Here is a 27378-nt window from a genome sequence, read left to right on the forward strand (position 1 = left end):
TTTGGGGGCAGGATATTCCATGTTCAATCCTGCCTATGCATCGTAGTGATAGTTGCTTCGCAACTGCAACACTGTGGGGTTTGGGAGTATCAGCAGTGAAAGCGGCACTGTGTAGATCGCAAGTTGCCAGTATCCTACTCTACATCCTCACAACGTAAAGCCCTTCCAAGGTAGAGGTCACAATTTGTTCTTTCCTAAAAACGGGGGAGCTCAAGTGAAGTCAGTTGCCAGAGGCCACACAATTAGTTCATGATGTTGATTAAATAGTGAGTTTGAATGCAGGTTCCAAATACAGCACATTATCTGCTGGACCATTCTGGCTTTTAAATAGACCACCATATTCCCACACGCATTAAAACACACATCCTCATCTCTTTTAGAGCTTCCTTCTACGATGCTTCATCAAACAAAATTTACATTCATATACAACCACTTTGTCCATGTCTCATTTATCAGTACAATCACTTTAATGGACCCAAAGCTACAGGAAAATCGTTTAATTGGATTGGTATTCTATCATTTTAATATGACAGCCACAATTATCCTCAACACTCGATTGGGATAATTTCTGGTGCAATTACTGTCAGTTACAATTAGCTATATTAAAACTGGCAGCAAGATGTAACCAAATATTTCATGCCTTTTGCTCTCTTTACAGCTCCGCAGGCCAGAAAAGGCCCACTGACATGACTTTTGGGGCCTATTGTACAGTCTGTCCCAAAAACAGGTAGGATGCTATCCTCTCTTAAGAGATGATTATGTTAGGTCATGCTGGCTGGGAATTATGTGAGTTGAAGCCCAACGCATATGGAGGGGACAAGTTTGGAGATGGAGGACATAGTCCCATTTCTTAGGGCAGAAGAGCGTTCTTTGAAATCTTTCACTTCCCAAAGAATGTACGTTCAATAATAGCAACACTTGAAGGCTGCAATCCTACACCTTACCTGAAAGTAAGCCTAACTGAAAGTGGGACTTACTTCTGAGTAGACATGCATCCGATTGCACTGTTTCTGTTCAAAACAAAAATCAAGAAATACTTGTGGGTAGCATCCAATGTGACACTCCTGCTCATGTAAATGATGTTCCGCCAGTGTAAGTGACTTCTAGTGCAATGGGTTTTTCGGAAACTACATTAGTGGGAGTAACGCATTGGGTACTGCCTGAAGTGTGGATGGCATTTAAAAAAATATATAGCCAAACTGTTGAAGCCTAGTACGCACATTTTACTGTTTCTAATTAATACTTTGATTTGGAAAGAGAAAAGCCAGATTCCAAGCTTGATGCCCAGAAGCCACACCCTCGAAGGAGCTGCATGGCTGCAGGCTCTCCAGGAGATGATTCCCTGTCACTCAGATAACATTTGAATGTTTGGGGTGAGTAGATCAAGCCACTTGAAGACAGTGTGAATAGATCTAACCATCCAAACATTCCTGGAACAAGCAGCCAGAAAAACATTTTATAAATTGGGTATCGAAATATCCCTGAACCGTGCCCAAAGAGTTGACCATTACACAAACGTGCAGCACAAAACAAAGTTAACCTCTTCCTGATGATGTCTTTGCCTCAAGATGATTCTACGAGTCCGTTCCAGTCAAATAATGTAGAGGAGGAAATCCATACCAGCATAGAGAAAGAAGGCAGTGCTTGTTTTTCAGTTTGCATGATATTGGCTCTTGGCATAAAATGCTCGACCTCATGGACTTCGGCCCCATTCCCCAAGCCCACTTCACCTCAGTCTTCTCCAACCAATACCTATGCTGGGAGGGGATGATGGGTGTAATCCAATACATCGGGAGGGCACCAGGTTGGGGAAGGCTGAGTGTTATACAAAGAAAAGCCTCAATTCTTTATGCTGAGAGAGGTGAGTGGAAGCACGTACCTACATCCAAACCATCTGTGAGAACCTTACTAGAGTGGCCCATATACCCCTGGCCAATGGATGTGGCCAGAGCGTGCTGCTGCTCAGCTCCGCGGTCCTAGTCAGAGCTAAGGTAGAAGTTTTCTATTTGCAGGTTCAGCCCATTTTATTGATTTCTTGCTCAGGTGGGTGTTGAATTAGTGACTAATGGCACCTTATTTTTATTTATTTAATTTATTACATTTAGATCCCACTTTTATTCCATTGTGGAACGTAAGGTGGCTACATTTGGTTCTCAGGTGGTCTCCCCTGCCAGCACTGACCAGGCCTGCTTAGGTTCAAAATGCGACAATTTTGCCAACTTTTGCTCCCCAGGGAGGGGGAGAAATGGGAAGAAACCTTACTCTTATTTTCTTTTCATTATAGCAAAATTGTGCTATTTCACGATCTTCACAACCACCCTACAAGGTAGGTCAGATGGGAAGACTGACCCTACAAGGTAGGTCAGATGGGAAGACTGAAGCTCACCCAGTGAGCTTCATGGCCGAGTAGGAATTTGAACCAAGTCTTCATAGCCCACACTCAGTCTCAATCTACTTCACTAGCCTTCCCCAATCTGGTGCCCTCTAGATGTCATAGAATCATAGAACAGTAGAGTTGGAAGGGGCCTATAAGGCCATCGAGCCCAACCTCCTGCTCGATGCAGGAATCCACCTTAAAGCATCCCTGACAGATGTGTTGGACGACAACTTATAGCCAGTGTGGCTGGAGATGCTGGGGGTTATAGTCCAACACATCTAGCAGGCACTGGGTTGGGGAAGACTGTACTATATTATACTTTATATGGTACTTGTAAATTGGCCTTTACAGGTCCCATGCAGAGTGGCAAAGGCAGAAAAGTTCTTATGCCCCTGCCGGGTCACCATCCAGAAATGGATGGTATTCTGACTAGTGGGTAATAAATTGTGCAGACCTGACTCAGTGGTAATTTCCTTGCCCATCAGCCAACTGCAGGTCTACCCAGAGCATATTTGCATGGTTCTTGCATTGAACTGTCATAAACCTGGGTGGGCTTGGAGAGTTAACTCCCCTTACGAGGAATAGTAACACCCGGCCCGTTCACCACCTCCTCCAACGTGTAAGTACTTTGGCAATTTGGGAAGTAGGCTGATTTGCCACCAGATGGCACTTACTTACCAGATAACTGCACGTTCTTGACCAGCCCGACTTTTAACTCGCCAAGATAAGTAGCCTTTGAGAATAATAATAAAAAAAATGCATTCTGCTTACATTCAAGATGGAAAACTGCATAGGGAAGCATTTGCCCCAGTGTTCAGTTTCACACAGGAATGTTTCTGGTAGTACTTGAAAAGGCTGTGTAACTGTAACTCTCTGTAACAAAAGGCCGGCCTCCATTAAGGAAGGGTCACACCAGGAGAATAGCTGGCCAGTCCGTCAACTCATGAAAAAGTAGAGGCCAGAAGCAGCAGCAGTGCAGCAATTGTAACGTGCAAAGTATCTCACCATTCCCATTTCATACATCTCCACAGTGTGCTCTAGGGCAAAAGGTAGGAATATTTCTGCTTTATCGATAAGCAAGTACCTCCGCCAGAGCCATCCCACAAAAGTCTACAACAGCGCTAAACTCCCAGAGCTCATCTTTTTTCAGTGCAATACCTCATATTTTAGTGTATTTTATTGACCTTGTTAAGATCTGGGATTTGTAGGTTAAAAGGATTATTTGCAACAAGCTGGAACCTGTGAAGGTTTTGAAAGAAATGTGTGAACATTGGATTGAGACCACTTACCTCCTTCAGTAACCTTTTGCTCTGGGAAGGGGCTGTTTCCATCATTCAGTGAGGGGTAGAGTGACCTCGACTGCCAGGGATATTTTCCAATGATGCACACTACACAAATGCAAACCACTCTATTGTTCTCCTCACCCTCTGCCCATTTAGATCCAATGGTTATCTACATGCGGACATACTTTACTAATATAGTGATGTTCACTCCTTAAGTCCCAATTAGAAACTCTGTGATCGCAACATGAACTCTCCCCTTGCATGCTCAAGTAATCAGGGAAGGCTCTGTTCCAAGGCTCTCCAAACATTCTGAATCTGATTGGGAGTCCTAAGAAACGGCCTCCTCTGCTGCAGCACCCACCTCGCTCAAGGCTCTTTCTACGTGTAGCTACTGGCTTGTGTCTATGGTTTTAGGAGAGTAGCCTAGAATTATTTTTAAAAGGCTTCAAAATGCACTCCAACAACTTTTTATATAATGTTGTTACGCTAGATTTCATACAAATTTAGGAATTGGCTGGATTTCACATTGTCTTGTTTGTGTACCTTTGTGAGCTGACTTATGGGCAAGGCGGGATATTAATTTAATTAATAAAATATGTATGTCCTCTTATGGATTAGTAAAGTCGTTAAAGAACAGAAAGCAGAGAGTAGGAATAAATGGTACATTTTCCCGATGGAGGGAAGTAAATAGTGGGGTCCCACAGGGATCTGTATTGGGACCAGTTCTTTTCAACTTGTTCATAAATGATCTGGAATTCAGAGTGACCAGTGAAGTGGCCACGTTTGCTGATGACACCAAATTATTTAAGGTTGTTAAAACACAGAGAGATTGTGAAGAGCTCCAAAGGGATCTCTCCAAGCTGGGAGAGTGGGCCTCCAAATGGCAAATGCAGTTCAATGTAAGCAAGTGTAAAGTGATGCAAGTTGGGGTAAAAAAAACCAACCCAACTCAAGTATAACCCGATGGGATCTGAGCTGGAGGTGACAGAACAAGAAAGAGATCTTGGGGTTGTGGTGGACAGCTTGATGAAAATGTCCATCCAGTGTGTGGCCGCTGCAAAGAAGGCAAACTCCATGTTAGGCAGTACAAGAAAAGGGATTGAGGCTAAAATTGCCAGAATACTGCCTTTATACAAATCTATGGTGCAACCACACTTAGAATACTGTGGACTGTTCTGGTCACCACACCTAAAGAAGAATATTATAAAGCTGGAAAAAGTGCAGAAAAGGGCAACTAAACAACTCCCTTATGAGGGAAGGTTACAACAGCTGGGATTGTTTAGCTTGGAAAAAAAGAGGCTAAGGGGAGACATGATAGAGGTGTACAAAATTATGCATGTGTGGAGAATGGGGAGAGGGAGACATTTTTCTCCCTTTCCAATAATACTAGAACCCGGGGTCATCCCATGAAGCTGATTGGTGGGAGATTCAGGACAGAAAAAAGGAAATATGTCTTCACACAGCGCATAGTTAAATTATGGAACTCACTTCCACAGGAAGTAGTGATGGCCACCAATTTGGATGGCTTTGAAAGGGGTGGGTGGGTAAATTCCTGGAAGAGAAGGCTATCAATGGCTATTAGCCCTGATGGTTGTGTGCTATCTCCAGTATCCGAGGCAGGAAGCCTGTGTGCACCAGTTGCTGGGGAACATGGGTGGGAGAGTGCTGTTGCACCATGTCCTGCTTTGTTGGTCCCTGGTCAACAGCTGTGTGAACGGAGTGCTGGACTAGATGGACCCTTGGTCTGATCCAGCGTGGGACTTCTTATGTTCACATGGCTTTCACTGTTCCTAAGCAGTCCCCTGCAACACAGTATACGCTGGTAATAAAAACTATAAGACAATTGCAGCTTTGTTTTCTAAATCAATACAATTTCTCAAATTTATTTTTAAGAATTACTTCTAATATATCTTTTTCACAGAAGGAGGGTATAGGGAATGTTCTCATTCCATCTGTAAACACTGAAATACAGATCTGGGAAACAAGGGAAGAGACACAAAAAAGTGCATTTTACAAAATTATCAACTAAAATATATTTTACATGTATTACATTTTCAATTTAAATTCTACTGACTGCATTTTCAGTTTCAAAAATATTTCCATATCTAATAGATTAAAAAAGCATGAAATATTTTCATTTCAGATAAGACATTTCAAATCATTTACATGCTGTCTGCAAAACAGCATAAAACAACCACACAAGTCTTTAAACAATATTCTTGGCCTGAAGTAGATTCTGACAATATCAGAAGCAAGAAAAGGATAGGGTTTCTCCTCTCCAGAAAGGGAGCTCCTAGCCTATCCCAGAACCTGGGCAGATATACTTTCTTTACTTTTGGACAAGTTTTTTTTTCCCTGCCTGGAGAGGAGGCAGAAGAAAGGTGGAAGAGGAAGCAGCAGCAGCAGAAATCAGGTTTTCAGGAAGTTACTCTGGTTTCTGAAGCCAAGTTTCAAAACCTCTCTCAACAGGGAAGGAGCACCCTGAATTTGAGTCTGAATTAAATGTTTTGAGGATTCCTGTCACCACATCATGAGCAACATATCTCTTTTAGTAAAAGGGGATCCTCAGCAACATGGTTTCTTCCCCACCCCATCCCCCCAATCACAGCAAAAAGGAATCCCAAATCTGACTCTGCATAGATCAGACTACCCAACTCCTAACACATCTCAATGTGGGAACATTCCCTATTCCAGTTGCTTCTCTCTCTCTCTCTCCAATTCCCTCCTCAACCAGGCAAATGGAAGAACAGGCAGTAGCTACAGAACCTACAATATTGCTCCCAAACCACTTCTGCTTGCCACTAGGTAGCAAAGAGTGATGCCAGTTCTACCCTTCCATCAAATCAGAGCTTCCCCCTTTGGTGATGCTCGCAGTAGCTTGAGTGAAAAGCCAGGGGAAGCTGCTGTTCCATGTCTGTGCTATAACAAGATGTGTCTTGTAGCACTAGTAACTCCAAGAGCCCCTCTCCGTGCGCTCAAGCGATGGCAAATACAGCCATTACTTCCGCATTCGCAAGCTTGGATAAACCATGGATCTTTGCTCAGAATTAGGACAGGAGGTTTCCCCTAACAGCAGGAATAAATAGTCTCCCACTAGAGTACAGCAGGAATCCTCCCCTTGTGACCAGGAGCTACCACCAGGAGCTTCAGCTTTTTCAACTTCTCTCTTCCTGTCACTTTCCCCTCTTTGGTATGTAGAGCAGATCTGTAGATACCGCTTGCTTTAACGCACAAAGAACTGAACATGGCAGGTCTACTTTCTCCGGGCCAGGCCAGGCAGGCGTAGAGCACAGGTGGCCATAATCTTGATTCTAGCCTGTGGGCAAGTACAGGTAGTGCTACTTCTACTTGAAAAGACGACAATATTAAAGCCGTAGGAACACTTCTATATCATTTAACACTAGTTCGGACCCCACCCCCAAATCGCAGGTCCCTAGTTCAGGTGAGCGACTCTGGCTGTCAGCAGGTACACGGACTGATACAGTGTTGATTCTCATTCTTTAGAATTAGTGCAATCTACAAATGGAATCCCAGCTTTGTGTGACTGATTCAGTGGACTCTTCTTATGCTGTCCTTTGGTTTGCTTTAGAATTAACTGAAATAGCTTTGTGTTAAAGCTAAACTAAAGTATTTCTAAGAGCTATACATGTAAGGCAAGAGGCAGAAGTATCTGTAGGAATCAGGTAGCAGTTTCTCAAAATGCAAACCTCTCATTGGTCAGTTCCTTTTAGGAGCCCAAGAGTCTCACCTTGGCGGGCATGCTCAGATGGACAGTGCTAGAAATTTGGGGAGGCTGGGAGAGAAGAGAGGTAGGCAGGCAAGAGCACACCAGGTTAAACCGGTCAGGTTAAGATGCCTGTTTTAAAAAGGATGCAGCGTAAGCAGTACACACGGTCATGGCCTGACTCTGGCTTCATAAATGAGAGCAAAGAAAATGGAATTGGGATGGGAAAGAATGCAAACTACTTCTACCAGCAGAAGAGATGCCTCTCCAGACGTGTGGCGGGAAGAGTTCAGTATTGTAGCAGCTGTCACTCGAACCTCATGCGCTGGCAGCTTTCCAGGCGGCCACCCCGCAACAAGGGCGATCCTTAAGGCTGGGCCCTGTTTTCTTATATCCTAATCTTACCTATATTCACTTGGAAGTAGGTCCCACCGATTTCAGTGGAATGTACTGCTAAGCGATTGGTTTAGGACCACAGCCGCAAGAAGAGATGCAGCTTTTCACAATGGCGTGAGGTAATCCTATTACACCTTTCCCACTTCCCGCTTTGGAGATGAAGCCCACAGCCAGCCAGGGAAGCCCTAATCTGACTGGGCAGCCGTAGGAAATAAACAACCTTGAGTGTGGTCCTTCTGCCCTTACATAAAGAAACATATTCAGCACGTGAGAAGTACACCACAGTCTCCAAAACAGGATCTTGCCTCCAGCCTAAGGATTATACCAATCAAAAGGGCTGCTGCCCTTACCTTACCCTTCATATGAAGTCACGGGTTCAGGGGCCTATCGCAGCTTGACTCACTCCTGCACTGAAGTTTCCCTTCTGTGTGTTCTAACCACCCCACCAAGACTGGCTCTGGATTCATCTGTTTACTGGCTTTTATCCCCTGGACCATCCTCCCCGTCCCCCCTCCCCCAATATATGAAGCTCGTTGTACATATATAGATATAGATCTACAGAAGCGAGTACCTATATCTATATACACACACGGATTTCTCTATAGATATATATTTTCGTTTATGCTCTTTATAAGAAGTGCTGTGCTTTGAACATCTGCCTTAACAGGAAAGCTGCTCCCAAATGCAGAGGATAGAGTGCTTAGGCGTTCTGTTCTGTGCCTGTGGGCCGGGCTCCACGAGAGGAGGCGTGTCCACGGACCATGAGGCCAGCCTGCCCTTGGCTCTCCGTCGCCACTTGTCAACCCCACAGTTGCAGGGCTCCGTTACTGTGGGTTCTTCAGGATGCGTCCATGTCTGAAGTCGTACACGTGACGGCAGAGGAAAACCAACTCCGGATCCGTGTCCTCTGGCACGTTGCGATGGGCAGGGGTGGAATACTCTTCTGATGGAGGAACCATCACTGTTTTCTTGCCTGGGATGCCCTCAACGCGACGCTTTGCCAAGGCACAAAATCTGCAAAAGAGTTAGATAACCACGGTAGTGCATTTGGGCTTCTCAGGCATCCATCGTTGGCCACAGCAAATGATTGGCACACAGGCTGTTGTTGGGTTATTTGAAGATTGTTGCCCACCCCAGACAAGCCATGCCACCCAGGTTTGGACGACGTGGTAAGCTGAGCTGGTGCAGGTAATTAGGGAAATCCGGCCGGCACACATAATGGCTGCAACAAGCCACAGTGGCTTGTTTCAGCTGCTGTGATTGTGCAAACCGTGCTATTCTGGGAGTCAGAAATTCTACTGCAGCCTTCCCCAATCTGGTGCCCTCCAGATGAGTTGGATTGTAATTCCCAGAATTGTAGTCCAACACATCTGTTAGGGGTGCCAGATTGGGGAAAACTACTGTGAACCTTCTTAACTTGAAGAAAAAATTCTATTACAGCTTGCCCAATTAGAAAAGGCAACCCACCCACCCACACAAGGTTCTAGAGTTGCTGCTTTTTTGATAAACCCAAGGGAGGAAAACTAAGAGTCAGGCCACGTGGATGCATAATGTAGTGATATGCCACCCAAGAAAACACACACGGGGGTGGGGAGGGGGGTAGGAGAGAGGGCAGCATGTTGTCCTACTGACCCTCCCCAGCATCCTTACTCCAAAATCCAAGGAACAACTGTGGGTGCAGACAGATATGCTGTTGACAAGGGATAGAAGGGTGAGATTCGGTCTCCAACTGAAAGCACAGTAACTAGATTAGGAATGGCCAGCTGGAGCTCCTCTCCTCTTTTAATGCCGAGTCTATGTAATGTGTGTAAACCAGTTTACACCAATATATTCAATTATACTGCCTTTCTACAGAGAAATGCACAACTATGTAAATCATGTGTGCGGAACCTGCGGCCCTCCAGATGTTATTGTATTGCAACTCAATTTTTGTGAACCGCCCAGAGAGCTTTGGCTATTGGGCGGTATAAAAATGTAATAAATAAATAATAAATAAATAAACTCTCATCAGCTCTAGTCAACATAGCCCAAGGTGAAGGATGGTGAGAGTTACAGTCCAACAGGATCTTGCGGGCCACAGGTTAGCCACTCCTGATTTCTACAGAAGTTTTAAAGAAGGTCTAGTGTAGAAAATGGGTAGTTTGGTCTTCACATAGAGATGCGCCCTCTCAATTCCATCCTGCTGCAGACCTAGGCTGAATTCACAGCTGTGAGAAGACACCAAGAGACGCCAGTCAATGTACTGGCCACTTCTTTCCCTTATATGACAGCCACTCTAGCACAACAAACTAGATTAGAGCTGCCTCAAAAAACATTTTTTAAACAATGAAGGCAAACCATTTAAGAAAAGAAAAATCGGATGGCTGCAAAATTACCCACTCAGAAGACAGCTTGCTATCCACAGCTTGGACAAACAAGGCAGCCTTTGATAATGCGAATTTATGATAATATGAATTTAGACACACTTAACACACAAATACAAACATTCCATTAAACATTCCTTCTAGAAAGATTGTAAGCTTCAAACGTCTCTGTTGGAGAAAAGTGTGATTATTGTGTCTTTCTGGCCTTAAGAGAGTGTGTGATTTTGATGAAGGGTTGATTATAAATCGTACAGTATTTCAAAGTTATTCTTAAGCCGCAGTCTTTCTAAACGGTGCAAAATTCACCAAAAGGGGAGTGGGCAAGCAGATGTACAAAGAGCGGGCAGTTTTAAAAGCAAAAATACTCAGGGAGGAAATCAGTACAAGCAGTATATTTTTGACATTATGCTGCCTTTTATGTGTACCAAGAACAATCCATTGAAAATGGCTGAGATGCACAGAAAACCACGACTACTGCCAAGCAGAGACAGAGCAAACCCATCAGTAGATATATCCAAGCAGGCTATAAACAAGCATGTGGATAAGCACGGCACACGGCATTCCTTGGAACTATGTCGATGGAACCGAAGACAAGAGCAAAACCAAGTGAAGAGCACCACCTACCTGCAGTACTCTGCAAAGGTCAGAACATAGCACTTCTCCTCAATACAGGCAACACTGTTTTCATCCTGATGTCGGGATGCAAAGATCTCATTCTGCAAGCAGGAAGACAATGGAGATCTTAATGTTTGACACCACGACCTGCACAGGAATAGTTATCCTAGACATACTTTTGTCCGTGATCGGTTAAGACAAGCATCTTCACGCTTACATTCTCCTTAGTCAGCAGCTTTGAATACAACACTGCCAAGGAATGCGTTATCCAGGAGGCAAATTGATATGGGGCAAATTTGTGGAGTATTTCAACTACAGTCTATTTAGTAATTAGTGACTGACTGGGTTCAGGCAACCCAGTTTAAATAGTCAACAATTGGTTATTTAGCCCACTGCAGGTTATCGTGTTGCGTGTTGTTTAACCAACGGTTGGTTATTTGGCCAAAATAACCAACACAAATAACCAACGGAGTTGGCTATTTGAACCACTGTTGGTTATCATGTTGTGTGGAAGGCACTGTTGGTTATCTCCTCTGCCACCATTTGCTATTTCGTCAGTTACAGAGTCACAAGGCAAGAGCGGTCAAAATGGCAGCTGATTATCACCCCCACTGTTGACTATCATGTTGTCCGAATGCAGCCATTATCTTTTTAGATCGTCCTGGGAAATTCATAGTTTAAGGTCTTCATTTAACTATTTGGGGGCTTAACCATCTGATCCAATTCATGGTTACTTGCAAATATGTCCCACTTAGTTCGAAGGGGCTTAACTGCTAGTAAGTGTGTACAGCTTCCATTAATCTTGAATATAGCCAGAAATTAGGTAGAATAACTCATGAAGTATTATGCTTCCCAGTCTAAGTATAGTTTTTCATACTATTTTATAAGCATTATAAAACCCCAACTATATCATAAAATGTTTTCTATAAATTATGTTACAGAGTTTTATAAGCCTGAGTGATAATTTCCAAACGGTCCTAGCTCTTCAGTATGGAGAAAAATAAGACAGGCTAGAAACAAACAATTCAGGGTTGCCATACATATCAGGACTTATTCTCACTCACCTATGAGATATTTTAAAACAACCTATTAACATATTTAAAAAGAGATGACAGGAGTACTACTTTTGATATTTACTGTTTTGAGATCCTCTCGTGCTGCACTTGCCCCTTGATAACTTTGTGGGACTCTTCCCATGAAATGCCTCCCATATCTTCACAAACTCTACCTTGCCAAAGTATAATTTTAAACTGAAAAAGTGGCATCAACCTTCCCCCCCCCTCCTGTGTCAGTCTAGAACTTTTAGAACTGAGGCAACCAGGCCGGATTGGCTCATCCTGTCAGACGGATTATGTAGCTAGAACTAGTTTAATAAAAGGAACTGCCAGTTGGGCTAGGGGAGATGTGATGAGAGAGTAATTTTTGTTGGTGCTGGAAGATGCAATTTCCCCCTCAAATGACATTAACTGCGAGGAAAGACATTTCGATCTTCCATAACAGAACGACACCTGTGTATTTATAGTGCAATAAATACAATCATCTGGGAAAGCAGTAATATAACAGGTATATGCTTTAACAAAACACCAAGTCCTTAAAGATTTTAACCACCAAGTCTACTACAAAGATTGTATATTTTTAGGTCTGATATTTTACATACTGTTTGAACCTTAAAAATGGGGGGGGGGGGGAAGAGGAGAGACTATTTTAGAATGTGAACAATTACCACAAACCCTGGCAAAAGATCTATAGGGCTAACACCAGGCCCCATCCAACATAATGTGAACTAGAGATGTGAAGGTTTGGATCAAATTGGGCAAAGGGGCAGGGAGAGATACCAGAAACAACACGGAAAAAAGGTTTATCCAAGGATTTCTGGAAAACATTTCTGGGTTGTTGCCCACCCCGCCCATTTTTTCTAGGCTTTAACATCTCTAGAGAAAATTGTGCTATAGGATTTCTCCTCAATATCTTCCATTCTTCATGCTCCCCACCCCATCTACTTGGAAGTTCCCCAAACCATCCAGAGTACATTTGGGGGGATCCAGTGATTTTTTGCTAGTGGATGGACAGCATTGGATACAACCCAGCATGTTTTCAGATTGTAAAACCATGAATGTTTGGGGCAAGGCCACAGAGAGCTATTCAGATTACATGCCAACCTCTGAAATGCTGCAAGTCTTTACTTAGAGAAACCAAGTTGATTATACATACAGAAAAAAGTGGTCTGGCTAATGTGAACCTTCTATGTACAACAGGTATGTTTAATTGCTTTTCATCCTACATGGAAGTGGCTGTACAGTGATCCTAAGCATCCTAACCATCACAGAGATGCTCACAGCTTACCTGATGCATGCTCGGATTGCGGCCTCCCTGAGTGTGCTCCGGCCTGTAATACCACAGGAGGCTCATCATCAGTTCCCCTGGAAGAAGACAAGGTAAGTTTCTACAGACATCTAACACAACAGTGGAAGCAGAGGAAGACAACAGAGAGAGAGAGAGAGAGAGAGAGAGAGAGAGAGAGAGAGAGAGCTCACAGCACCTCTCTCAGCTGCAGGGTGAACCCAACATCACAACGGAAACAACAGATGTGCAGCTAAATGAATGTCACACCAGTCTTCTAATTTCCCCCTCTCTGCCTGCTTTAGAAGCTCTGCCTGCTTTAAAAAAATACACAGAACTGCTCCAGGGATTTGGGGAACATTTCTTGACCACATCGTGGGATCATCCAATCAGCACCATGAACAGGTGGCTCCTGCTTCAAATTTGCAGAACAAAGTTCGTGAGACATCAACCCTGGAGACGAATGGGTACAATTTGACTGGTTTCAGGGAAAGCACTTCCAAAGTGGCCTCACTTAGCATGTCTTCACTCTTAAAATTACTGGCTATGAAGAGGAAGTCAAATCCAGGGTTGAATGGCTTGAGTTCAAGTCAGCTCAGCTTTACAATACACCTTCAACCAGCTTGTTTATGCAGCTCGCATTACTCTGATTATCACAGAGTACTTGTGGAAAGAGGTTGATGGTAGCTGGCTTAATTGTTGCAATGAAGAGCAATAGGTTGTGGGTTCAAACAAGACTAGAAAAGGCTGAAATTCCAGAACTGCCATCTTATCAACAAGCTGTATAAACTCAAGGAGAACTTCAGAGGATTCCTCCTTTGGCACCACATACTTTGGATGCTTCTTATACCCTTTATATAGGAGCACTTGAAATTTAACTGAAGTCTTGAGCCATCTTCAGCAAGAGAAGAAATTTCACCCCCAAACACAATAATAGATTGATAGTGGGACAACAATCACTAGCCCAAATTACTTTTACTTCTTATTCCACCTGCACTACAGCACTGCTAGCAGCTACTAGGAAGACTATGAGGCAGGCAGAAGTTCAGGGCTTTATACCATTTCCCAGACAGAAAACTATGAAGAACATTAGCCTAATTAGAGGTTCATGACATTCTGGCTGTTACGAAATCACGTGGGAGCAGCTGTTGCTAAGATGTTAGAATCAGCAAATCGGTACAAGTGTTTTCAGGGGAAACATCTACAAGCGCGGGCTAGGAGCCAACAATCAGAAGTTGCAGTTCCTGAGAACAATATGAGAAACGAAGTGAGCTCATCGATGATCGTGAAATGTTTCAAAAGAGATTATGCTATAGTTTTCTCTCCTCCCTCTGTGACACAGAGATGGCCACCAATCAGGAAAAAAATATCTCTGAAATAAGAAAGGATCTAATTCAGGGATGGCCAATTTCTTCAGCCAGGGTGATGGCAGTGCTGGGTTGCTTCTCTGACCCCATGTGCCTTGGCTGCAGAACCCTCCCAGCATAAAAGAGAGGATGGTTCAGTGTTAAAAAGAAAAAGAAAAGCCACCTGAGAGGCTTCTGCAGTTAATACCAAGACAATTGCGGGCGAGGGGAGTTTTAAAAGTGATGGGAGTTGAAGTCCAAAATACCTGAGGGCAACAGGTTGAGGAATCCTAGCCTACAGGCATCTGTGTTGTTATGGCAGCAACTTATGGGGCATCCTGTCATTCCATGCAAGGTGCCTGTGGGGTCAGAAGAGGTGCCTGATGCACTGCTATGACCGTGCTAGATGTCTCTTCTGATCCTGTAATGTCATGTACAAAATAAAATATCCCAGAAATCTCTGAAATATTGCAGAAGCCTCTGGGGCATTCTCATCTGGCATTGCTTTGGAAGGAGTGGAAGGCTCCAATTTTTGAAAAAAATAAGCAATAGATCTGCAGGTTGCTGGTTTGCCTTGCTGGATAATTTAGTTTCACATGGGGGATCAGCAAGACATTTCCCCCTGGCTTGAGCCTTTTGACATGGTGAGCCTTTGGTCCCTTCCGATTTCTTACAATTTGAATGATACTGTTAATAAAATAGGGAGGCTTGGGTAGAGGAGCAGAGGGCAAGCTGAGTGGGATGACCCTTCCATTCCTTTCCAAGTCTGCAGTTTTTAATGAACAAATATGAGCTAGCTTTTGAATTTTTAAACAAGCCATCTGTCACATTTCTTGCCATTTCTCCCTGACGGTCTAGACCGGAGATTGCCATATAGTCATCTTGTCTGTCCAATACCTGTTTTGGGGTCTTCCCACAGGGCAGATATCTTTGCCACATAAGGCATAGACTTCTTTCGTGGTCCTGATTTCAGGAGGACTGTGTCTCGGACCCGGATGATCTCTCCATCTCTCTCCACCGCCTGGTAGCTCTTACGAACAGCTGGCTCTGGTTCATTCTACAAATATTGACAAGAGAGAGCGCCAAGAAAAGAAGTGAAGCTGGAAAAACAATGCTGAGAAACAGACACCAGCTTCCTTTAATCCACCTACACCAAGTAGAAAGCCTTCTGCCAAAATGGGTGTGCCAGAGAACTCATGGAGGAGCTGTAGCGTACGAAAACGGCAGGATGCTTTGCTCTTCCCAGCGGGTTAATTTCAGAAGCAAAACACGCTGCTCAGATGAAAGGCAATGATTAAACCCAGGGAAAAAAAGAAGAAGAAGCCACTTCAGTTTCTTCACATTCGCTTTAAAGGAAGAAGGCTCTGTAAAAGGCGGGCTGCTTTAGTGTCTGACTCTGTGCAAGACTGCAGGGTTAATGTCCCCATTAAAAACCCATTCTTAACCTTACCAGAATAGAAAGCAAGACATTGCAGCCCACTTCTACTGGGATGCTTTTTGCTGAAAAGATGTTGAAACATAAAAGCCCACTTTATATTTTTGTCAATACACAAGTTGCAAGTACAGATGTGTATGGAAACATGCATGACCAACTGCCGATATAAGCACTGAAAGGCAAATCCCTGCATCTACATAACGACATACATATTAACAAGACAAAAATAATATTATGTGGTGCACCTTCCCACATCTTGAAATAGCCATCTTGTATTATATTACTACAAAACATCCTCCCAAGTGGTGAGGATCTGTGTACAAATATGTGATTTAAGTTTGCAAGTTTCAATATAGAAAAACTGATACCAACTCTAGCTATGCATAGTAAGCATTTAACTGTCCACCCCTATAAATTTGAAGAAGAAATGTAGAATTACCTGGGACAATGGCAATTTTTCACTGCTACTGTACATGTCTAATACACTCCATGTGTCACCACGAAAAAAAAAGTATTTTCCTTAGGAATTCCTTTGAAAATCACTTTTAAAAAATGTTTAAAATATTATGGCCACAATCAAGTCAAACTGAAAGATCCATGAAACCTCATGGGACATGTGCAGGTGAAGAGAGATTTGTAAAAGTCATGCCTATTTGCAAGGTAAATCTTTCTTTCTCTCCCTCCCTCTCAAAGTAACTAATTCTGAGCTTAAGAAGGGTGCTGCAGTCTAAGGACCAAATCCTGTGATGAACTTAGTTTAAAACTACCCTAAATCTGTCCAAGGTTCATTTCAGTGACAGTAACTCTTAGTCTGAATGCAACATAGATCAAATTATTAAAGGATATTTAATAATGCAGCTGCATTTCCCCATAATAAAATAATGAAGCAATACATGATAAGAACTTGCAAATGTAACACCACCACATCAGCCACTAAGCTAATATACATAGAGCATAGTGGATGAGAGATCTGACCAACAAACAAATCTCTCCCCTATAAGACATCACCATTCAAGGGTTTGGGTACACTTCCAACCCCCATTCATGCTCTGGTACTGCAAGGCAAACACACTATGTTCCGAAAAGCAGCTACAATTATTTTTAAGAGTACTGATTCATACTACTTGAACCTCAAGTATTTTTTTAATGGAAGCAGGTATCCCTTCTTCCGCATTGGATGGATTTCACTGCAAAATCTGTTCAAACCCTTGTGAAAAAGTCTCATGTGTGCCACTTTTTTCCTATGGCAATTTAATCTCCATTAACACTATTAGAATTCCAATTCTGTACCATCAAACTGTCCACAAAGAACTCAAATTTGCCTTGATGTCATCTGTTGTAACGAGTTCCTCCCACGCCAAAGGTGTAGGATTAAATAGAATCTGATTTGCATGAAGGTTGCAGGGACCCAATTTGGTGAAAACGGTGGGGAAATGCTCTTGTAGTAGGAAGCACACTGGAGATGAAAAGTATGCCACACTAGAATGCCCTTGTTCTATGGAGCCAGCCTTATTGCTAGGCAGAGTAAGGTGACCTGCCTCAGGCGGCCGATTATGAGGTACCATTAAAGAGCATTAAATTGTCAACTAGAGGTCTCTGGCACCAAACACATCTTATTAGCTCAACCCTTTTTCAGTTGAGAGAAAAAGGCTAGTTGCAAAAGACCACAGGAAAATAGAGGAGGGGGTTAGTAGTGTCCACTTCCTGCCCTGCCCTGTCCCCCTTGTAACAACTACCTTGATAAGAAAGCTAGAGTTTCAAGAAAATATTTTTGGAATGTGAACCTAAGAAGAGCTGTGCTGGAACAGTCCCAGGTTCTATCTAGTCCAGCATTCTGCTCCCACAGTGGTCAATCAGCTACTTGTGAGAAACCCACAAATAGGACATGAGTGCAACAGCACCCTCTCACTTGTGTTCCTCAACCATTGGTGTACACAGGCATACTGCCACTGATACTGGAGGCAGCATACAGCCATCAGGACTAAGAGCCACTGATAGCTCTACTGTCCATGAATTTGTCTAACCCCCTTTTAAATCAATTCAAGTTCATGGCCATCGCTGCAGCCTGTCACAGCAAATTCCATACTTAAACTTCACACTGTGTGAAATAGTACTTCCTTTTACCTGTCCCAAATCTCCCACTGTTCAGCTTCATGGGATGACCCCGGGTTCTAGTATTAAGAAAAACTTCTCCCTATCCATTTTCTCTACACCACACATAATTTTGTAATATTCTGTAATGTCTAACTGTACTTGCTTTTTTCTCTAAGGACAACAGTCCCAGCTGTTGTAACTTTTCTTCAAGCCTATGTAGCACAAGGCAGGTCTGACCTTAAGGGGAGGCAAAGCGTGTTCCACAGGAATGTAGGACGCTGCCTCATATCAAGTCAGACCAATGGGCTATCTAGTCCAGTATAATCAACAATGGCCATGTTCAGACGATACTGTTAACCATGCCATTAACCATTGTTAAGCAGTATGGTTAACAGTGTCGTCTGACATGTGTTTTCCCTAACCATGCACACCTGTTAAGCACATTGTGGTCAGCCTCACTACCCACATTATGCAGCATGGTTAGCAGCACAAAATTTGGTTTAAGGTGTTGCCTGACATGCACCTGTGGTTAATGGGCCGAAATAATATAGCTTCCAGTACAGAGTGGCCGAAATTGCCCCGGCAGCTCTAGCTTATGGGTTTGATCACTGCTCCAGCCTGATGCTTAGTTGTAACAGGCACTGTGGACGCCATTTCGCTTAATTGGCACCAGGTTTTGTGCGGTACAAGTTGTTTAAAGGGAAGCCTTCTGGATATACACCTTTTTTACTCCCATATTGATCTACCCTTTCTCTTACCATGTTGAAGCCCAGTTATGATGTTAAATGAAATGGCAGGTGCAACTGCTGGGTGTCTTAGCGCACGGACTGCTGGGATACGGGGCGGAGGACTCAGGTGCTCATCTAACTGCTTGTGATTAGCATGTGGTTAAGGAAAACTTAATCACAAAATGGTTAACAACGTTGTCTGCTAGTGTTCCACATGCGGTTAGCATTAAAAACAGCTGATCATGGTTAAGCTAAATGCAAAGCACTGAATGTCGTCTGAACGGGGCCAATGACTGGCAGGAGCTGTCCATGGTTTCAAGTAGGAGTTTCTCCAGCCCTACCTGGAGACACCGGGAACTGAACCTGGTACTTTCTATATGAATTTGGGACCTTCTACAACTGAGCTATGGCCACTTCTCTTTCCGCTTCCTCCCGATATTTATTCCTCCAATAAACATAATGCAAGTTCCAGATTTCCCCTTTTAGTTTTAGTCTGATTTTCTTATTCCAAATGTTTTATTTCTAAAACTTTCAATTTTTAGGTCCCTGAAATATCTTATACTGAGCTGTCCCAATAGTTCTCTCAATTAAATCATTACAAACATTCAGGCAGTGCTATGTTTTCCCCAGGGCCCCACCCAGAGCCAAAGGCAAACTCCTAAGATTGGCCCCTTGGCATCGCAATCCTAGTTGCAGGGCTGCTACAAGAATTCTGTTGGCATTCTTGCTGATGAGGTTCTGAATAGCTAAGGTTACCCAGCAATTACTGAGCAAGAGGATTTCTCTGGCACACGGGCAGAAGTGGATGGGTGTGTTCTAGCATAAAGCCAAACATGTTTTTTTCTAAACAAGCCAGGCTAAACCTAGATTGTTTTGCATCCTCATCTTCCTTTGCTTTCTTTACTGTTAATGACAAACTTGATTCTTGGCCCTGCCTACTGACAGAAGTGTAGTCATTTGCAGAATGCTTACCACCACATAGACCGCCTTTTCGGAAGCTGCTCCAATGGGTATCCAGCCGTTTGTGGCCCTCCTCCGGTTGATGCGCTGCTGCTTTGGATGAGAGTGACCCCCAACTGTTTTGCTGTCAGACACGTGTAAACAGCTCGTGGTATTACGGAGGCCAGATTTAGAGCCGCTGGGTGGCTTGGAGCTCTGTGGGCATTCGCGGGCCATAGTCTGGGGCTCTGAGTTGGGCGTCTGCAAGTGAGGAACAGGCTCTGCAGCGGGTGGCACACTGGGTACCGGACATCCTGAGAGTGGGTGGGCAGGTGAAACAGGGTGCCCTGCCACAGGGATGGTGAGGCTCAGCTGGTCCAGGGACTTGCAGCTGTCTACAAAGAGGTGAAAAAGCAAGGCATGGTTTCAAACACTGTTTTTCAGCGGAAGACTCAACTTCGCAGGATTATTGGGGTATTCATGAGAGGAGGACTTGAAAGCACCATTTAACAATGACCAAGCACAAATATTACTACCCCAAACCTAGCATCATTCTTAGAACAATACTATTACTAGGGAACCCATAAGAATAACATCTTGTCTTTATGACATATGTGCTTGCCACCACTATTTACATAGTCTTTTTAGTATCCAAACTATGTGGCCATCATGTACCACATCCATGAGAACTTTTGTTCAACCTCAGGAATTAAGACAATTTCCCTTGAAATCCCCTCCCCTGCCCAGCTCAGGAGCAAGTTTTTAGCTCCCATAATACAACTGATGAGTAGGGGGGAAAGAAAATGTAGAAGGAGTTTTCAGAAACCAAAGCAAGTCTCCCAGTGGTAAGACTCCTGTACATATCAGTGGTGATGGATATTGCTCTCCGTGGCCCATACAGTGTTACTGCCCATGTTCCACAAGTCCCAGAGGGAATTCTTGACTTATATTTAAGAGTTTGATTTAAAAAAAAGCTCTCAACCTCTCCACACAGGCCACAAGAAATCTCCTCCAACCAGAAGATGAGTAAGATCAGTACAATTTAGTAACCTTTCACTGAGAACACTCTCTTCTGTTTGCCATCTGTGAACAGAAACCCAATATTTTGGGCATGTAGAACATGATTGTGGTACCTGTTACACAGGTGCCAAAATTCTTTCCTAACTTCTTTCCTAGCCAATGGGACAGTATTAAGATTTCCACATTTCTTCCTGATGCTATGCATGCACACAGGAAAAACAAGATCAGGAGAATAATTGAACTGTTCTAAATGAAAGTTAAAGGCTTCATTCTTTAAAGGGCTCCAGTAGTTGCTAAAGCATAAACATAAATGCCTTCTCCGCTTAAATTAAGATTTCCAAGTAAAGAACAGTGCGTAGCTTACATCATAAGAGAAATAGTTGCCATAATTTTCAAGAACATACAGAGGCCAAGTCTAAAATGAACCCCAGGCCCTTAGGAGTGATGTTAAACATTTTGGTGTAAATAACATTTTGAATGCCAAGAACAAACACAGGAAAAAGGGTTTCACACCTGGCCAACTGAGCAAGAAGGGAACCCCAAATTTGAAAACAAGACTACATGAGCACGTTGCATAGAGCAGATTACAACAGTCGACACAGAATTTATCTGAAAAGTAAGGAAGTTCACCGGAATAGAAGCTTGTGACAAATGAGACCACATCATGCCAATCCTCTTCCAGCTTCATTGGCTGCTAGTCCAGGTCTGGGCCCGATTCAAAGTGCTGGTATTAACGTTTAAAGCCCTAAACAGCTTGGGGCCAGGCTATCTGAAGGATGTACCTGCCCAGACCCTAAGGTCATCCTCAGGCTTTTTTCTCTGTGAGCCCCTTGCCAAAGGAAGTGAGGCAGGTGGCTACCAGGAGGAGGGCCTTCTCTGCTGTGGCACCCCGGCTGTGGAATGAGCTCCCTAAGAAGGTTCGCCTGGCGAACTATATTCTTTCAGACACCAGGTGAAGACCTTTTTATTCTCTCAGTATTTTAACAGTCTATAAATTAATTTTAACTTTGCTATTTTAAATTTGTATTTTAATATTGTATTTCCGCACTGCTGCTGATTTTATCCTGGTTGTGCTTTTATATTGTATTTTATATCAAGTTTTTATACTGTTGTTTTATACTTTGAATGGCTTTAATTTTTGTGAACTGCCCAAAGAGCTTTGGCTATTGGGCGGTATAAAAATGCAATCAATCAATCAATCAAAGCAGGTCCCTGCATACCCAGCATCTCAGAAATCCTGGCAGAACCAAAGAACCAATACGGCGGCTGATTTCGATCTAAAGACCAAAGCATGGCTGAGGCTTTTTGTTGTGGGAAACTGCTGCCCTCTGCCTTCCCCTATGCAAGCTGTAGAAAAAGCAGCTTTGAAACGATCTTCCCTTCTTAGAGATAGGAGCATTAGCAATCAAGCGGGATTGCTGACCTGCGAATGCCACAGCTGTAAAAACATGGGCAGCTAATAAATATGACAAGATTTCTTTTAATGGCCTGATTATTATAGGTGCAATCATTTTTTTCCAGGGCTTCTTGAATTGCAACTACCTCTCCCTCACTATGCTAAAAGAACAGCACATAACTCCCATAACCAAGAAGGGGCTTGTGGTGGGCAAACAGGAAACGCTCTTAATCCCTGAGAGGAACATTTCCTGTATCTCAAAAGCCTCTGCATGTTGAGTGTATGTAAAGAGGGGGTCCTTGGGACATTGTGGGCTAATCCCACATACTGCCTTTTCCACCATTTGTCGGACATTCGTGAGGAAAGCTTCTCTGCATATTTGGAGTTATGGAGAGCATCTATACTCAAAGAGGGCACTGCCCAATCAGGGACCCTACTCACACAGAGGATCAGACCAAGGGTCAATCTGTCCCAGGACTCTGTTCATACAGTGGCCAACCACAGTAAACCCACAAGCAGGTCATGAGTGCAACAGCAGCTGGTGTACATAGACGTACTGCCTCTGATACTGGAAGTAGCATATAGCCAGCACCAGGTTGGGGAAGGCTGGGCCATACAAAAAATAAAAATAAAATAACCACTTAGAAGGCTCACAGTTCAAGGTAGTTTCTTTCTAACCTAGTCTCCTTCTAGTTAGATCTCAGCATGCAGAGAGATTATGGCTAAATTCTAGTTTCTTGCACAGCCCATTACTGCAGCCGCTAAAAAGAACAAGCCAGGAAAATTTAAACTTTCAGCTAGAACAGAGGTGGGTGACTTATGGCCCTCCAGTTATTTTGTCCTCCCATCATTCTTTACTATTGGCTATGCTGGCTAGGCCTGATGGGAGTTGTAGGCCAAAACCTATGGAGGACCACAAATTGCCCACCCCCTGACCTAGGAGAAATTAATCTCCATTAGCTGCAATGTTTCAAGCATTTTAACTAGAGCAGAAGGGGTGGGAGGTGGGTGGGAGAAGAGGAGGAAAAAGAGGTTGTGGATGGTATGGAGAAAGAGACTCTGTGTGTGGGGGTGGGTGGGTGGGGGGGAGGGAGGGAGGATTCACTCTGGATAAAACAATGAAACTGGTAGGAAGCAAGTTTAAGATATCAAGGAAAATACTTCACCTGTTGCATACAACAAGCTTCAAAAATAACTCCCACAAAATATTGTGATGGCTGAAGTGATAAGAAAAATGGCTTTTGAAAAAAGCATTAGGTGAATATGGGTACAGATACTTAGAATAATAGCCAGGAGTGCAACCTCCACTATCTGATACTGTGACAATCAAGGGACTGCCAGCACTTTCTTCACCTGTTTGGGGCATCTGGCTGCCAGTGTCAGAAACATAATGCCCAGGTAGATTATCTGATCTGTCACAGCAATTCTCATTATTACTATTTTTAAAAAAGTTAATTATAAGGCTAATTGGCAGCTCTCTGCATGCTTTACCATGCTCCCTGCTGTACAAAGCAAGATTTCGAGTGCCTCAAATTGAGCTTTTACATCAGTGATTGCTCAGCTATTAAAAAGTGGTTCTGGTCCCTCCCACCCCTTACAAGACTCACAAAAAAATCACACTGATGCATCTGATCTATAGAAGACTTCTTCCACGCAACTCTTAAAAAATAGAAAGACCCCCTAAAGGACATCAGTCTTCTTCCGTCATTCTAAAGGCAAGCTCACAAGTAGGCATAACATAAATATATCACATTTTTTACAGTCTGTGGAAGATTCAGTCCACTTGCCACTCCCACGCTCCAATATGGAACAAATGCAATTAATACTATTGGAGAACTTAGCAGGTATTCCTCCATCTGATTATCAACTCAACTGGCTGGCTAGCAAGTCTCAGGGCCAGGGCCAGGGAGAATGGCTGAAAGGAGCTTCCGTCTTGCCACTAGGTCTTCAGCTCTCCCACCCTGAAGCATGCTTTACGGCTAGCCCCTGATACTCAAGGGGTTTGTGGGGTGTGAGAGCCACCCAGATGCCTGTTATAACCTGGAGCAAGTTGCACACTGGAAAGATTTCTTCCGAAGGAAGGGAAAATGCAGGTTGCTTACCTGTAACCGTAGTTCTTCAAGTGTTCATCTATGCATTCACACACTTATGCGCTCTGTGTCTGCGCAGAGTCCCATAACTGTGTGATGCACAGAGACCACGAAGAAGAAGTGAGGGTATCACAACTGCAATTATCTAGCACTTGCTTCTGATCTAACTCAGAAGTAATGGACCAGAGGCGCCCAGCATTTTGCACACCCACCCACAAATACACCTTGGAGGTAAGGAGGAGGTTTCCCTTGCTAGTGCTAGCAAGGGAAACCCCTTCTCTAACTAAGGAAAAGGTTTTCTTGCTAGCCCTATGAAAGTAGCCCTTTTCTTATGCCTCAGGAGAGATAAGGAAGGGATTCCCTTGGTAAAGCTGGCAAGGGAAACCCCAGGCAGTACTGCCGCAATTTGTTTGTAGCAATTGCGGGGCAGGGGGTGTCTAGCAGGTGGCCAGAAATGGCTTGGTAAGCTGCAGTTTTCTACCTCTCTGGTGGTGCATGGATTCTTCCTCAGCAACTATCCATGTGGTTCTGCTAGGCCTCCCCTATCTTGTAAGGTTTGTGCCTGCTGTGATGCTGTGGAAGAGACAGTCAAGTGAAAAATACCAACTGCGCCCTTATCTGGACAGTGATAGCCTAGCTACAGTTATCCATGCTCTGATAACCTCTCGTTTGGATTACTGCAATGCGTTATACGTGGGGCTGCCTTTGAAAACGGTCCGGAAGCTTCAGCTGGTACAAAACAGGGCAGCCCGTTTACTAACAGGGACTGGCTGGCGAGATCACATTACGCCAGTCCTTTTACAACTTCATTGGCTGCCAGTCCAGGTCCGGGCCCAATTCAAAGTACTGGTATTGACATTTAAAGCCCTAAACGGTTTGGGGCCAGGTTATTTGAAGGAACGCCTCCTCCCATATGTACCTACCCGGACCTTAAGATCATCTACAGGGGCCCTTCTCCGTGAGCCCCTGCCAAAGGAAGTGAGGCAGGTGGCTACTAGGAGGAGGGCTTTCTCCACTGTGGCACCCCGGTTGTGGAATGAGCTCCCCAGAGAGGTCCGCCTGGCGCCTACACTGTACTCCTTTCGTCGCCAGCTGAAGACCTTTTTATTCACTCAGTATTTTAACACTTAATTTTAACTTAAATTTAACTTATACTGTTTTAACTCTGTATTTTAACCTTATATCAATTTTGCTGCGTGGTTTTATCCTGGTTGTGCTTTTTATATTGTATTTTGTATTTGTGTTTTTAACTTGTTGGTTGTTTTATGATGGTTTTAATTTTTGTGAACAGCCCAGAGAGCTTCGGCTATTGGGCGGTATAAAAATGTAATAAATAAATAAATAAATAAATAAAAAATAATAATAGCTGAGGGCAGGGCTTCAATGGCCAATGGATGAGTTGATTTTATGATAGCCATGATGATATCCTGTTTCTAAGCAAGGTGTTCAATGATTAGATTAAAAGTTTCACATTCATTACTCAAAACAGTAAACACCCTTGCCCAGTTCTGTATATTAAACAGCAACCACCCAACCGCCTGAAACCCTGAGCAATCTGTCTTGGAGAACTACCACTTTGTACAGAGTCTGTGCCAATGGGCAAGCTGACAGTCTTTCTTCCAATTACCTAAATGGGTTATGCAATAATTAACCATTTAGTGCAAGGCAAAGTTTATGAAGGAAAATCAACCAGGAAAGGAAAAGTTGCACTGTTTATTCATCTATTTTACACAAAGCACCAACTTTATTCATATGCTTCATTTTAAATTGCAACACCATCCTGGTACTGGAGGAAATCATAATGCCCTTCTTATCCCATAGTCCTAGTTTAAAGATTTCATCCACCTACCTAAAATCTTCCTGCAGTTTAATTGGATTAGTTATCCTTTCCTGCGTATCTTAAAAACTGTTTTCACAGCATAACTGTGAACAGCCAGAAAGCAATGTCCACAGAGGCAACTGCCATCCTGGGTAGAGGAAATTATGCTTCTTTATTGACTAATTCTGTAAATAACAGTTATTACAGATATAGAATTTTACAGTCCTGCAGCTTTTATACTAGACACACCAGTGTGGAATTTCCTAGCACAGCAAGCGTGAGAAGTCTTTTTAATAGTTGGGATCAACATTTTACACACTGCAAGCAAATGATCCAGAACATAGATAGTTGGAGTGCAGCTATGCAGACACCAGAAACTCTACTTGAAACAGATCATATGTGAAGATGCCCTATACGAACCAGCCTCTTGATATATTTGACCAAATTGGTTTAAAATGAAAGTGTAACTTAATCTCTTAAAACTAATCCTACGAGGAGCTTCTTCTTCTTCTTCTTCTTCTTCTTCTTCTTCTTCTTCTTCTTCTTCTTCTTATTATTATTATTATTATTATTATTATTATTATTACATTTATATACCGTCCCATAGCCAGAGCTCTCTGGGTGGTTTACAAAGATTACGTATGCTTTTCTTTGTAAAGAACCAAGTGTAAGGAAAACATTTTCATCAGACATACTGCACAATAGTTCAATGTACTTCTATTGCAGCCTGAGAGAGGGGACCAGGGACTAGTAAGTCACGGTAAATATCACACACTGATCCATTTGGGACACCTTTTACACCTATTTCACACCTAGTAATTACCTGCTCGCTTTGTGCTCTGTGGGAAGGATGTAATACAGTGGTAGAATACAGTGCTTTGCAAGCGAAAGATCTCCGATTCAATCTGTGGCATCTCCAGGCAGGGCTCGGAAAGATTCCTCTGTCAAACCCTGAAGAACTACTGTGAATAAGTGTACCACAGCCTTCCCCAACCTGGTGCCCTCCAGATGTGTTGGACTGCAACTCCCATTCTGGGAGTAGTAGTCCATCACATCTGGAGGGGACCAGATGTCATGCTCCCTCGGATTCTTCTGAGGCTGTAGAGGAATGACAAGTGGGAGATCCGGGTGAGGGATCTAGCAGAGAAACAGCTCCACAGCCCTCACCGCTGGATAAGGATCTATGCCCTGCCGCAGCCCCTCTGTCGGATTTGGAGGACCAAGCTCTGCTGACCCCTGCAGAGCAAAGGAGGCTTAATGTGAAAGAGCAGCAGAGATGAGTGTTGGCCGGTTTAAAACAAAAAGCCTGCCAGAAGACTGGGGACTAATTACCAGCAGCTGTTCCAGGATGCTGGAGTTAAATGCAGCTGGAATTCACAGCCCAGTACTGAAGTGCAATGTCCAATCGACACA

The 27378-nt window shown here is 43.5% G+C and overlaps 1 protein-coding gene across 1 annotated transcript in view; it reads right to left on the minus strand.

Annotated features, from left to right (window-relative positions):
- Positions 1-5510: 5510 nt before the first annotated feature.
- The window catches only part of BAHD1 (bromo adjacent homology domain containing 1), a 73005-nt gene continuing 51137 nt past the window's right edge, over positions 5511-27378 (minus strand). The window contains exons 3-7 of the mRNA XM_063117727.1: positions 19674-20035; positions 15342-15501; positions 13102-13178; positions 10768-10859; positions 5511-8794 (exon numbers count right to left, since the gene is read on the minus strand). Coding sequence (XP_062973797.1) covers positions 8605-8794; positions 10768-10859; positions 13102-13178; positions 15342-15501; positions 19674-20035 — 881 coding nt within the window. The 3' untranslated portion in view covers positions 5511-8604. The remainder of the gene's footprint in view (positions 8795-10767; positions 10860-13101; positions 13179-15341; positions 15502-19673; positions 20036-27378) is intronic.

Source organism: Elgaria multicarinata, chromosome 2 (assembly GCF_023053635.1).
Source record: "Elgaria multicarinata webbii isolate HBS135686 ecotype San Diego chromosome 2, rElgMul1.1.pri, whole genome shotgun sequence".
In the NCBI taxonomy this organism is placed as follows: Eukaryota; Metazoa; Chordata; class Lepidosauria; order Squamata; family Anguidae; genus Elgaria; species Elgaria multicarinata.